The sequence below is a fragment of the Globicephala melas genome, chromosome 10 (assembly GCF_963455315.2).
Source record: "Globicephala melas chromosome 10, mGloMel1.2, whole genome shotgun sequence".
Lineage (NCBI taxonomy): Eukaryota > Metazoa > Chordata > Mammalia > Artiodactyla > Delphinidae > Globicephala > Globicephala melas.
This window is the reverse complement of record NC_083323.1, coordinates 20,323,550-20,337,167: the sequence shown is the minus strand read 5'-3', so window position 1 is coordinate 20,337,167 and position 13,618 is coordinate 20,323,550. Positions and strand designations below refer to the sequence as shown.

At 39.3% G+C, this 13,618-nt stretch overlaps 1 protein-coding gene across 2 annotated transcripts in view; it reads left to right on the top strand.

Annotated features, from left to right (window-relative positions):
* The window catches only part of ANO4 (anoctamin 4), a 193,952-nt gene that overhangs the window by 130,427 nt on the left and 49,907 nt on the right, over positions 1-13,618 (top strand). For both annotated transcript variants that reach the window (XM_060305767.1, XM_060305768.1), the window contains exons 16-18: positions 614-671; positions 812-909; positions 2,692-2,834. In XM_060305767.1, coding sequence (XP_060161750.1) covers positions 614-671; positions 812-909; positions 2,692-2,834 — 299 coding nt within the window. The remainder of the gene's footprint in view (positions 1-613; positions 672-811; positions 910-2,691; positions 2,835-13,618) is intronic.

The window sequence follows — 13,618 nt, the reverse complement described above, 5'->3', positions numbered from 1 at the left end:
TGACCTCACAGAGGAGGGAAGGACATTCAGACAGGAAAGGGGGCTGACGTAGGATGCCGAAGGAGACTGGGCAGCTTCTGAATCCCGCAGTTCTGAGGATGTGGAACGTCCAGGTACCATGAACTTCATTACACCAGGAAGCGTGTCTGAGGAGACGAGAACCAGGGGAGAGCCGAGTATTGGGTTTTAGTGAAATGGATAAGCAGCCTGTCCGCAGTTTCCAGCTACTTCAGTATGGAATGCTAGTCAAATAGTTTCGTTTTAAAAAATAAAAAACACGGCATTGCTGATATTCAAAAAGATCTGATGTGTTTAAACCCAACCTGCTGCTTACACCACAGCCCCTTGATATTCAGCAGAAAATGTTAAAAGTCACAGCAGGCATCGAGGACTGGCCTCTGTGTTCAGGAGCCAGACAGAAGGGCCAGGAGAGAAATACCCCCCAGAGAATTCCAGAAGCTGCCATTATGCCAGTTCCAGAGAGTTTTCCTAATTCCCTGACACCTGTTCCTTACTGCACCGGTAATTTTCGCTGGAGGATGTGCTAATCTGAATATAATATTCACTGAAGGCTACAGGATGCTAATGGTTTGTTTTTCTGTGTGTGTTGAAGATTCACAGGACACCCAGGTGCCTACTTGAGGCTGATAAACAGGTGGAGACTAGAAGAGGTCTGTATTCTCCCATCATTCCTTGTTTCCTACAGACTTGGCGTTAAACAGGCTTAGGGCAACTTTGTGCAGATTAGAAACCAGACAGCCTTTCTTCCTGACCATTGATTCTTGAATTTCTGTGTTTGCTTACCTCGCAGTGCCACCCTAGTGGATGCCTTATTGATCTCTGTATGCAAATGGGTATTATAATGGTGCTAAAGCAGACCTGGAATAATTTCATGGAACTTGGCTACCCGTAAGTACCTTAGATATCTATACTTGAGAGGCAGCATGTCTCATTGGCTTTTCTAGGTGTGGCAAGTAAGATAAGCAATGCAGACTCAGCAGTTAAGCGTGTGTGTGTGTGTGTGTGTGTGTGTGTGTGTGTGTGTGTACCTGGAGCTAAGTCTTTATGCTTAGATATTCAAAGACAAACCATGAAAATAATAAACATTGGCTCTTTTGGAAGATTTAGCACAAATTGCATAAGCAAAAGTGAATATTCTTTAAGAAGTCTCTGTGGGCCCCTAAATAATTGGATACCTGCTTCCAAGCTGCTTTATATGATGATGACACATTAACGAGGTCTTTACTCCCCAACCCCTGCAATAAATCAGAAATGGTAATTTCTTTAAACTTCCTTAAATTCAACTGTACAGGAAAGGAACTTATGGAAAGAAGACCTAAAAAAATGATTCAGAAAAGAAACTGGAGTATTTCTAAGTAAGCCTATCCTAACCAGTAAAAACATCATTATCTGATGATAACAGTTTATGTGGATGGCAACGGGCAAAAACTTCCATCACCTTTGTAAGGATGACCTTGAATTTGGCTGTGTCTGCTCAGTTCTGGTCAGTTAAGTTTTCAAGGGACATAAATCAGCAGCACTTCTATTTCTTCTTTAATTCTACACCTACAGGTTTCCAGGTCAGCTCAAGTGTCTCCATAGAGAATTCCAGGTTTCAGGGAAGACCACTCAGCCAGAACAATTAACTGGAACTCGGTTCACTTCGAAAAGTCATCTCTTAGCTCCCCGTCAGAACCACTGCCAGTAATTTTCTCTTCTTAGATTTATTTTTAGAAAACTTCTTCCAAGTGTTGATGTTTTCTATAAAACTTAAAAAAAAACAAAGCATAAAATTTTAAAATTAGAAGCATTATATTCTCTTTTAAAGTATCATCCATAACTTATCAAAATGTCATAGACATCAAAGGGAACTATATTTATCTTCTACTAATATGGGCATAGAGCAAAATTGTGAAGTAGACAGAATTGTCTTTGATACCCATCCCCTTATTTAGTTTATTTCACATTTGTTTTTGCTTTGGCATCGCTACTCTCAGATACCCCTCAGCTTTCTCCTGGCCCCCTACAGCACACAAACCTGACCCCCCCACACACCCCAATTTCTTCAACCCTGTTCCGTATCGTAAAATGCACTTCTGAACACTGCCAAGGATTAATGTACTAACCTCACCAGTGTGAGATGCGTTTTATTGGGAATCAGAGCCTCTGTCAAACTCAACCCAAAAGCAGGCAGATCCAGTTGTGGACCTGCAGGCTTCTGCATGCCAGGAGAGGAGGAAACCTTTGTGGGTTTTCAGACCTTCTAGGGCCCTCGAGTCAGAGTATGCAGGTCAGCACCCCATGGTAAGACTGCTCACGGGTCCTCAACTAAGCCAGCTAGGCCAAACCATCTTCTTCTCAGAGGCCTGCGGGTTGCCTTTGTACTGGGGGATCAGGTTATCAATGTTCTCAGTCCTCTACCCAACCCTCTGAGGCAACACTGGACGAGAGACAGTTTCGTGAATGATTAAAATAAGTTCATCAATCATTCTGTTCACGTGCAAGTACAAATGCTTGAAGTGTAGCCTCCATTGTTATTTCCCTTCTAATCCAAGGCTTCATTTCCTTGCCAGCGTGTCCTAAATTTTTTAAACTATTGTTCTATATTCTAACTCTATTTCTTATTACTTAAGTCTTATGAACAGCTATATACATATATATTTTTTTAAATAAATTGATCTTGTTGTGCAGGTTAATTCAGAATTGGTGGACTAGAAGGAAAGTACGACAAGAGCATGGACCTGAAAGGAAAATAAGTTTCCCACAGTGGGAAAAGGACTACAACCTTCAGCCGATGAATGCCTACGGACTTTTCGACGAATACTTAGAAATGAGTATGAAAATAGCCTATTTTATCTGATTTTTAAAAATGTTATTGAAGTATAGTTAATTTACAATGTGTTAATTTCTGCTGTACAGCAGAATGACTCAGTTATAATTCTTTTCATATTCTTTTCCATTATGGTTTATCATAGGATATTGAATATAGTTCCCTGTGCTATAGAGTAGGACCTTGTTGTCTGTTTTATCCTATTAATTATAAATGTAAGTTCTAGCTACATTTAACTAGACATACACCGTTATCGTCGAGGCTAGCAGTATGGGGGGATTCTTGAGCTAAATGCAGAGGAAGGGTGTTCTTGCTTTAAGAAGCTTTATGGACAGAAATAGTGCCAAGTCACTTCACATTCTTCATGACATTGTGTCCTGTCCCTTGTAATAAATCACCAGAAAAAAATGAGCTGAAAACTTGGTGAACCAAAGAAAAAGGAGTTATCACTCATGGTGTGATTGATTCATTCATTCAGCAGACATGGTTTTTTTTTATTGAAGTATAGTTCATTTACAATGTTGTGTTAGTTTCAGGTGTATGGCAAAGTGATTCAGTTATACATATATACATAAAAGAATATAAACATTCTTTTTCATATTCCTTTCTATTATAGTTTATTATAAGATATTTAATATAGTTCCCTGTGCTATACAGTAGGACCTTGTTGTTTATCTATTTTATATATAGTAGTTTGTATCCAGCAGACATCTTTTGAGCCATGTTATGTCCAGGCAGACATTATGTTTGGCACTAGAGATACAAGAAGGAATCAGGCACAGTCCCAGCTCTGAAAGAGTGCACAGTGAGGGAAAGTCAGAGATACAAAAGGTAAGTGCAATAAAGTAGCCTAGATGCTGCAGTATGAGTCAGTAGGGCGTAGACGGGGGACAGTCATTTCCCTTGAGGGGGCGGCAGGAAGCTGGGAATGCTTAAGCTATGCTACACTTATATTGAAGGAATCTGATTTCTCTATAATCAAATCCAAGCTACTTACTTTAGCATGTATCTGAGAGCATGAGCTTTAGAAACAGATTACCTGAGTTCAAATCCCAGCCCCTCACTTATTAACTGTGAAACCTTGGGCAATTACTTAATCTCTTTGTCTCACTTTCCTCTTCTTTATAATGGGGATAAAAAAAAGTAACCACTTCAGAGCACTTCTATGTGGATTAAATAAATTAACACATGGAAAGGGCTTAGAACAATGCCTGGCTCGTAGTATGTACTTGATATATGTCATCCCTGTCATTATTATTATTTTTCTATTCTTATCTTCCAGGGGAGAAAAGCTTAACAAAATCCCTTAGCAGATACACTGAGTGTGGATAGCTTTTCTCTTTTTTTCTAATTATGTTTAAGCTCTGTAACATTGGGGTGAAAGTGGGGGTAGGGATGGGCAAGATACATTACTTCTGAAAGAAGTTCTTTCTGGGCAAATCTGAAAATTAAAGCAGTAGTAGAGTTGATACTTAATGTTTCTTAGGTCGCTTATGTCCTAAGTACCTAGAGTTTCAATTATAGAATGGCAGAATGATATAACTTGGAGAAGAAATCAATTTGGGCAGTAATAATAACACTTAATAAAGGGAATTCATTAAGTGAACTAAGCACTTGGAGGTCTCTTAATGGATTCTCCTCCCATCAAGAAGGAAATGAACAATAATGTTGGTATATAGAGTGCATGAAAAGAACTGGTAGTGCTCCAAATACTCCAGTATCTTTGCAGCAAGAAACACATCTCAGAAGCAGCATTACAAGCAGACCAGTGAATCCTAACTGCTTGCTTCTGCTCTTGTTGTTTTTGTTATTTTCTTAATGACTTTCCTGCTTTGTTGTATTTTTTAAGTGTATTCATTGAAGTAGAATATATAGTGAGAAAAGCATATAAATCAAAAGTGTACAGATCAATAAATATTCACCAATTTATGCACAGATGTAACCAAACTATGTAGGTGAGGGGTTAACACACTACTGCCCTCAGACCCAAAGCCAGTCCACTGCCTGGCTTTGTAAATAACATTCTATTGAAACACAGCAATACCCGTTTATTTACACATTATCTATAGTTTTTTAATTTAATTTTTATTTTGTATTACAGTTGATTTACAATGTTATGTTAGTTTCGGGTGTACAGCAAAGCGGTTCAGTTATACATATACATATATCCATTCTTTTTCAGATTCTTTTCCCACATAGATTATTACAGAATACTGAGTAGAGTTCCCTGTGCTATACAGTAGGTCCTTGTTGATTATCTATTTCATATATAGTACTGTGTATATGTGAATCCCAAACTCGTAATTTATCCCTCCTTCCCACCTTTCCCCTTTGATAACCATAAGTTTGTTTTTGAAGTCTGTGAGTCTCTTTCTGTTTAGGAAATAAGTTCATTTGTATCATGTTTTTAGATTCCACTTGTGATATCATATAGCACTTGTCTTTCTCTGACTTATTTCACTAAGCACAATATTCTCTGGGTCCATCATGTTGCTGCAGGTGGCATTATTTCATTCTCTTTTATGGCCGAGTAATATTCCATTGTATATATGTACCACATCTTCTTTATCCATTCCTCTGTTGATGGACATTTAGGTTGCTTCCATGTCTTGGCCATTGTATATAGTGCTGCAATGAACATTGGGGTGCATGTATCTTTTTGAATTATGGTTTTCTCCAGATATATGCCCAGGATTGCTGGGTCGTATGGTAGTTCTATTTTAGTTTTTTAAGGAACCTCCATACTGTTCTCCATAGTGGCTGTACCAATTTACATTCCCACCAACTGTGTAGGAGGGTTCCCTTCTCTCCACACCTTCTCCAGCATTTATTATTTGTAGACTATTTGATGACAGTCATTCTGACCAGTGTGAGGTGATTCCTCATTGTAGTTTTGATCTGCATTTCTCTAATAAATAGCGATGTTGAGAGTCTTTTCATGTGCCTGTTGGCCATCTGTATGTCTTCTTTGGAGAAATGTCTATTTAGATCTTCTGCCCATTTTTGGACTGGGTTGTGTTTTTTGTTTTGATATTCAGTTCCATGAGCTATTTGTATATTTTGGCAACTAATCCCTTGTAGGTCACTTCGTTTGCAAATATTTTCTCCCATTAAGGGTTGTCTTTTCATTTTGTTTATGGTTTCCTGTGCTGTGCAAAAGCTTTTAAGTTTAATTAGGTCCCATTTGTTTATTTTTGTTTTTATTTTCATTACTGTAAGTCAGGGAGCCTGAATCCTCCAGCTCCATTTTCTTTTCTCAGGATTGCTTTGGCTATTCAGGGTCTTTTGTGTTTCCATACACATTTAAAATATTTTTGTTCTACTTCTGTGAAAAATGCCACTGGTAATTTAATAAGGATTGAATTGAATCTGTAGGTTGCCTTGTATAGTATAGTCATTTTGACAATATTGATTCTTCCAGTCCAAGAACATGGTATATCATTTTTCCATCTGTTTGTGTCATCTTCATTTTCTTTCATCAGCATCCTATAGTTTTCAGAGTACAGGTCTTTTGCCTCCTTAGGTAGGTTTATTCCTAGGTATTTTATTCTTTTTGATGTGATGATAAATGGGATTGTTTCCTTAATTTCTCTTTCTGATCTTTCACTGTTTGTTAGTGTATAGAAATGCAACAGATTTCTGTGTATTAACTTTGTATCCTGCAACCTTACCAAAATTCATTGATGAGGTCTAGTACTATTCTGGAAGCATCTTTAGGATTTTCTATGTATAGTATCATGTCATCTGCAAACAGTGATGATAGTTTTACTTCTTCTTTTCCAATTTGGATTCCTTTTATTTCTTTTTCTTCTCTGATTGCCATTGTCTAGGACTTCCAAAACTATGTTGAATAAAAGTAGCGAGAGTGGACATCCTTGTCTTGTTCCTGATCTTAGAGGAAATGCTTTCAGCTCTTCACTGTTGAGTATGATGTTAGCTGTGGGTTTGTCATATATGGCCTTTATAATATTGAGGTACGTTCCCTCTATGCCCACTTTTTGGAGAGTTTTTATCATAAATGGGTGTTGAATTTTGTCAAAAGCTTTTTCTGCATCTACTGAGATGATCATATGGTTTTTATTCTTCAGTTTGTCAATGTGGTGTATCACAGTGACCGATTTGCTCAGGATGACTTTAGGCAGCCTGTCTGCTGATGGGTGGGGCTGTGTGTGTTCCCACCCTGCTGGTTGGTTGTTTGGCCAACCAGCTGGTTGTTTGTTTGGCCTGAGGCATCCCAGCACTGGAGCCTGCAGGCTGTTGGGTGGGGCCAGGTCTCAGGTGCCAAAAAGCATCTGCCACCAGTGTCCTTGCCCCCAAAGTGAGCCACAGCTGACCCCCGCTTCCCCAGGAGAACCTCCAAGACCCGCAGGTAGGTCTGGCCCAGGCTCGTATGGAGTCACTGCATTGCCCTGGGTCTTAGTGCACGTGAAACATTGTGTGCACCCTCCAAGAGTGGAGTCCCTGTTTCCCCCACTCCTGTGGAGCTCCTTCACTCAAGCCCTGCTGGCTTTCAAAGTCAAATGCTCTCGGGGCTCCTCCTTCTGATGCCAGACCCCTAGGCTGCGGAGCTCGACATAGGGCTCACTCCTATGGGAGAACCCCTGCGATATAATTATTTTCCAGTTTGTGGGTCGCCCACCCAGCAGGTATGGGATTTGAGTATATCATGAAAGTGCCCCTCCTACAGTCTTGTTGTGGCTTCTTCTTTATCTTTGGGTGTAGAATACCTTTTTTGGTGGTACTGTGTCTTTTTTGTTGATGGTTGTTCAGCAGTTAGCTGTGATTTTGGTGTCTTCATGAGAGGAGGTAAGCTCAAGTCCTTCTACTCTGCCATCTCGTCTCCAGGCCTCTACATATTATCTGTAGTTACTTTTGCACTATAGCAGCAGAGCTGATTAGTTGTGACAGAGACTTTATGGCCCACAAAGCCTGGAATATTTACTATCTGGCTCTTTACAGAAAATGTTTGTCATCCTGTGAGCTACATCGAGAAATAGGATATTATCAGTATCAAAGAAGGCTCCCTTGTTTCCTCTCCCAGTTATAACACCCTCCCCAACCACTTTCCTGACTTCTAATTTTGCCTTTTTTTAAAGATCTCTATAGAAATGGAATTATACATTTTCTTTTGTAAATGGCTTATTCCATTCAATAACATATTTATAAGATACTTCCATTTGCTACAGGTAAAATTTCATTTTTGTATAGTATTCGTAGAATGTGTACCTGAAGCAAAATTATGAAACAAGTGAGTTTGTCTTTGATACCCACCTCCATCTTTCCTTAGTCACATGTAGTTTTTTTTTCATTTCCAATCCCAGATACTTTCCATTCCATCTTTCTCCCCTTCCCCCACCAATCCCTCAATCCTTTCCCATATCATGAAATGGACTTCTGAGCACTGCTAAGGATTAATGAGCTAGATAGTTGCATTTTAGTAAGAATCAAAGCCTCTGTCAAACTTGAGTCAAAAAAAAAAAAAAAAAGAGGCAAACTTACTTGTGGATGTGCAGGCATCAGTGTGCCAGTGGATGAACTAGTTTGTGAGTCTGCAGGTCTTCTAGACCCCTGAAAACTGGAATTCACCACTATTTACCCATCCATTCTACTGGTGATAGATTTGTGAGTTGTTTCTAGGTTTGGGTTCTTACAAACGATATTGCTATGAACATTTTGGTACATGGGTTTTGGTTAACATTTGTATGTATTTCTGTTGGGAATTTATGCAAGAGTGGGGTTACCAGTGGAGTGGCCATGATAATGTACGCGTTTGTGGCTCTTCAGTAGACACCTGCAAACAGTTTTCAAAACTCCAACTAGCAATATAAGAGCTTCGGTTATTCCACATACTCACTAAAACTTGTTAGTGTCCGTCTTTTTAAATTTTGGGCATTCTGGTTCGTATGTAGTAGTACCTCATCATTGTTTTAATTTGAAATTTCATGTCAACTTAAAATGCAGAATACCTTTTCATATGCTTCTGGTCATTTGGGTATCCTCTTTCGTGAATTCCCATTCAGGCCCATGATTCTGTTCTGTTTCTCTTTCTTAGTGATTTTAGAAGCTATTTATATATTCTGGATATGAATCTTTTGTTAGCTGGACCTGGAATATCTTTTGTAGGAAAGTTTCTAATTATAGATTTAATTTCGTTAATAGATACATGACTATTCAGATTTTCTATTTCTTCAAGTAACCATTTCAGTAGTCTGTGGTTTAGTTGTGCTTTTCAAGAAACTCATCTGTTTCATCTGAATTTTCACATTTAGTGGAATAAAGTTGTTTATAATACTCTTACGAACTTTTAATGTACATAAGGTCTGTAGTGATGTTCTTGTTTTCATTTATACTTTCATAGTTTGTGCTTTTTGCTTTTTTCCTTTAACAATCTGGCTAGAGGTTTATTAATTTTTTCATTTATTTCTGCTCTTATTTCCTGCCTATTCTTTCTTTGGGCCTAATTTTCTCTTTTCCAAACATCTTCAGATGGAAGCTTAAATAACTGATTTTCTACTTTTCTTCTTTTTCTAATCTAGGCATTTAGAATTATAATTTTCTCTATGAATACTGCTTCATAGCTGTATCCTATAAGTTTTGAGATGCTATATTTTCATCATCAAGGCATTTGCTAATTGCCATTGTAGTTTTTTTTAGAAATGTGTTGTTTAATATCAAAATATTTGAGGATTTTCTAGCTATCCCTCTGTCATTGGCTTCTTACAGTTTTTTTTTTTTCCTTGTAGTTGATTTCTAATCTCATAGTGTTGGGGTCAGAAAAGATGCTTGATATGATTTCAGTTTTAATTTACCAAGGCTTGCTTTATGGCCCAGCATGTGATCTATCCTGGAGAGTGTTCCATGTACACTTAAAAATGTGTATTCTGCTGCTTTCGGATAAAATGCTCTATAAATATCAATTAAGTCCATCTGGTCTAATATGTCATTTAAGGCCTGTGTTTCCTTATTGAGTTTCTGTCTGGATGATCTGTCCATTGATGTAAGTGGGGTGTTAAAGTCCCCCACTGTTACTGTGTTACTGTCCATTTCTCCTTTTATGGCTATTGGCATTTGCCTTATGCTCCTCTGTTGGGCACATGTATACAATTGTTATATCTTCTTCTTGGATTGATCCCTTGATCATTATGTAGTGTCCTTCTTTGTCTCTTATAGCAGTCTTTATTTTAAAGTCTAATTTGTCTGGTATGAGTATTGCTACTCCAGCTTTCTTTTGATTAACATTTGCATGTAATACCTTTTTCCATCCTCTTAGTTTCAGTCTATATGTGTCCATAGATCTGAATTGGGTCTCTTGTAGACAGCATATATACAGGTCTTGGTTTTGAATCCAGCCAGCCAGTCTATGTCTTTTGTTTGGTGCATTTAATCCATTTGCATTTAAGGTAGCTACCAATATGTATGTTCTTACTGCCATTTTGTTAATTGTTTTGGATTTGTTTTTGTAGGTCTTTTCTCTTCCCTTCCTCTTTTGTTTTCTTCTCTTGTGGTTTGATGACTATCTTTAGTGTTGTGTTTGGAATGCTTTTTCTTTTTTGTGTGTGTGTCTATTGAAGATTTTCAGTTTGTGGTTCCCATGAGGTTTTGATATAGCAGTCTATATATATATATAGAAGATTGTTTTAAGTTTCTGGTCTGTACATTTCAAATGCATTTCCAATATTCCTGCATCTGTACACTCCTCACAGCTGCTGGGGATTTTTTGTTGTTGTTTTTTTTTTTTTGCGGTACACGGGGCTGTCACTGTTGTGGCCTCTCCCGTTGCAGAGCACAGGCTCTGGAAGCGCAGGCTCAGCAGCCATGGCTCAGGGGCCCAGCTGCTCCACGGCATGTGGGATCTTCCCAGATCAGGGCACGAACCCGTGTCCCCTGCATCGGCAGGCGGACTCTCAACCACTGCGCCACCAGGGAAGCCCCACAGTTGCTGGTTTTGATATCTTATTTGTGTTTAGATGGTTTCCTACCTTTACTGTATGTTTGCCGTTACTGGTTAGCTTTCTCATTTGTAATTTTCTTGTTTCTAGTTGTGGCCTTTTCTTTCCACCTAGAGAAATTCCTTTAGCATTTGTTGTAAAGCTGGGTTGGTGGTGCTGAATTCCCTTGGCTTTTGCTTGCCTGTAAAGCTTTTGATTTCTCTGTCAAATCTGAACGAGAGCCTTGCTGGGTATAGTACTCTTGGTTGTAGGTTCTTCCCTTTCATCACTTGAAATGAAATATATCATGCCATTCCCTTCTGGCCTGCACAGTTTTTGCTGCGAAATCAGCTGATAACCTTATGGGGATTACCTTGTATGTTATTTGTTGCTTTTCCCTTGTTGCCTTTAATATTTTCTCTTTGTCTTTAATTTTTGTCAGTTTGATTACTGTGTGCATGTTCCCCCTTGGTTTTATCCTGTATGGGCCTCTCTGCACTTCCTGGACTTGCGTGACTGTTTCCTTTCCCCTGTTAGGAAGTTTTCAGCTATTATCTCTTAAAACATTTTCTCAGGCCCTTTCTCTCTCTTCTCCTTCTGGGACCCCTATTATGCAAATGTTCGTGCATTCAATGTTGTCCCAGAGGTCTCTTAGACTGTCTTCATTTCTTTTCACTCATTTTTCTTTATTCTGCTCCATGGCAGTGATTTCCACCATTCTGTCTTCCAGCTCACTTATCTGTTCTTTTGCCTTACTTATTTCTGCTGTTGATTCCTTCTAGTGTATTTTTCATTTCAGTTATTGTATTGTTCAACTCTGTTTGCTCTTTATAGCCTCTAGCTCTTTGTTAAACATTTCTTGTATCTTCTCGGTCTATGCCTCCATTCTTTTTCTGAGATCTTGGATCACCTTTACTATCATTACTCTGAATTCTTTTTTGGGTACATTGCCTATATCTCCACTTCACTTAGTTGTTCTTCTGGGGTTTTATCTTTTTCCTTCATCTGAAACATATTTCTTTGCTGTCTCATTTTGTCTGACTTTGTGTTCGTGGTCTCCATTCTCCAGGCTGCAGGATCGTAGTTCCTTTTTTCTGGCATCTGTCTCCTGGTGGGTGAGACTGGTCTAAAAGGCTTATGCAGACTTCCTGGTGGGAGGGACTGGTCCCTGCCTACTAGTGGGTGTAGCTGGGTCTTGTCCCTCTGTTGGGCAGGGCCATGTCTAGGGGTGTGTTTAGAGGTGGCTGTGTGCTCAGGAAGACTTTAAGCAACCTATCTGCTGATGGGGGGGTGCTGTGTTTCTGCCCTGTTGTTTGTTTAGCCTGAGGCATCTCAGCACTGGAGCCTACTGGCTTTTGGGTGGTCACCAGGTCTTGGTGACAAAATGGCAGCCTCCAGCAGAGCTCACGCCAATGAATACTCCTTGTTACCTCCACCACCAGTGTCCTTGTGGCTACAGTGAGCCACAGCCACCGCCACCACCCCAGGAGACCCTCCAAGACCAGCAGGTAGATCTGACCCAGGCGCCTATGAAGTCACTGCTTTTTTTCCTGGGTCCCAGTGCACACAAGACCTTCTGTGCACCCTCCAAGAGTGGAGTTTCTATTTATTTCCCCTGAGGAGTTCCTGCAATCTAGCCCCACTGGCCTTCAAAGCCAAATGCTCTGGTGGCTCCTCCTCCTGATGCCAGACTCCCAGACTGGGGAGCCTGACTCGGGGCTTATAACTCTTACTCCTGTGGGAGAACTTCTGTGGTATAATTATTTTCCAGTTTGTGGGTCACTCACCTGGAGAGTATGGAATTTGATTGTATCATGAATGCACCCCTCCTACCTTCTTGTTGTGGCTTCTTTGTCTTCAGATGTAGAATATCTTTTTTCATAGGTTCCAGTCTTTTTTGTCGATGGTTGTTCAGCAGTAGTTGTGATTTTGGTGGTTTCATGATAGGAGGCAAGCTCAAGTTCTTCTACTCCACCATCTTGTCTCCAACCAGCATCAAACTTTTTTCTTCTAATTCTACTGTGGTCAAAGGATACTCTGTGTTATTTTAGGCTATTAATATATGTTGAGATTTGCTTTATGCCCTGCATATTTACTATTTAGATAAGTGCTTCAAGTGTGTTCTGCAGTTGTTGAGTATAATGTTGTCTATCAATTGGCAAGGTTGTTTAATTGTGTTGTTCAAATCTTATATGTCCTATTAAACTTTGTCTATTTTATCTATTAGTTACCAAGAAAAGGGTGTTGTCTATTTTATCTATTAGTTACTAAGAAAAGGGTGTTGTCTATTTTATCTATTAGTTACTAAGAAAAGGGTGTTAAGTGCACAGTCAACCTGGGAATTTTATGCTCCTTCTAGTTCTGTCAACTTTTACTTTATATATTTTGAAACTGTGTTGTTATGTGCAAACAATTTAGGATTATTCTAGCTTGCTTACTGTTGAGTTGAAATTTTGTCTTATTTAAAGCCATTCTTCACCTCTAATAATGTAATATTTTGAAGATGTGATGGGCAAGAGGCTAAGGAACTAACTGTAAAACCTCCCCAAGGACAGAACTGAGCCTCTTGTGGTCTTTCAGGGCCAAGATAAAGGCCCACCACGTTCTCAGTCACAGCCAGAGAGGTGGACTGAGCTTTACAAATTTACTGTACCCCATTACCAGCCTGTCTTAACTCGTGACGACATTGAAGTGATCCTCTCTTTCTTTAGCTGCCTAAGCGCAACATGAGGAACCTTTTCTGCTGGAAAAGAACACTGAGAGCAGAGATTAATAACTTGTTCTTAAAGGGCTAGTAGTAAACACTTTAGGCTTTGGGGGGCCAAGAGGCAAGATTGAGGCTATTATATTTTAAATGGTT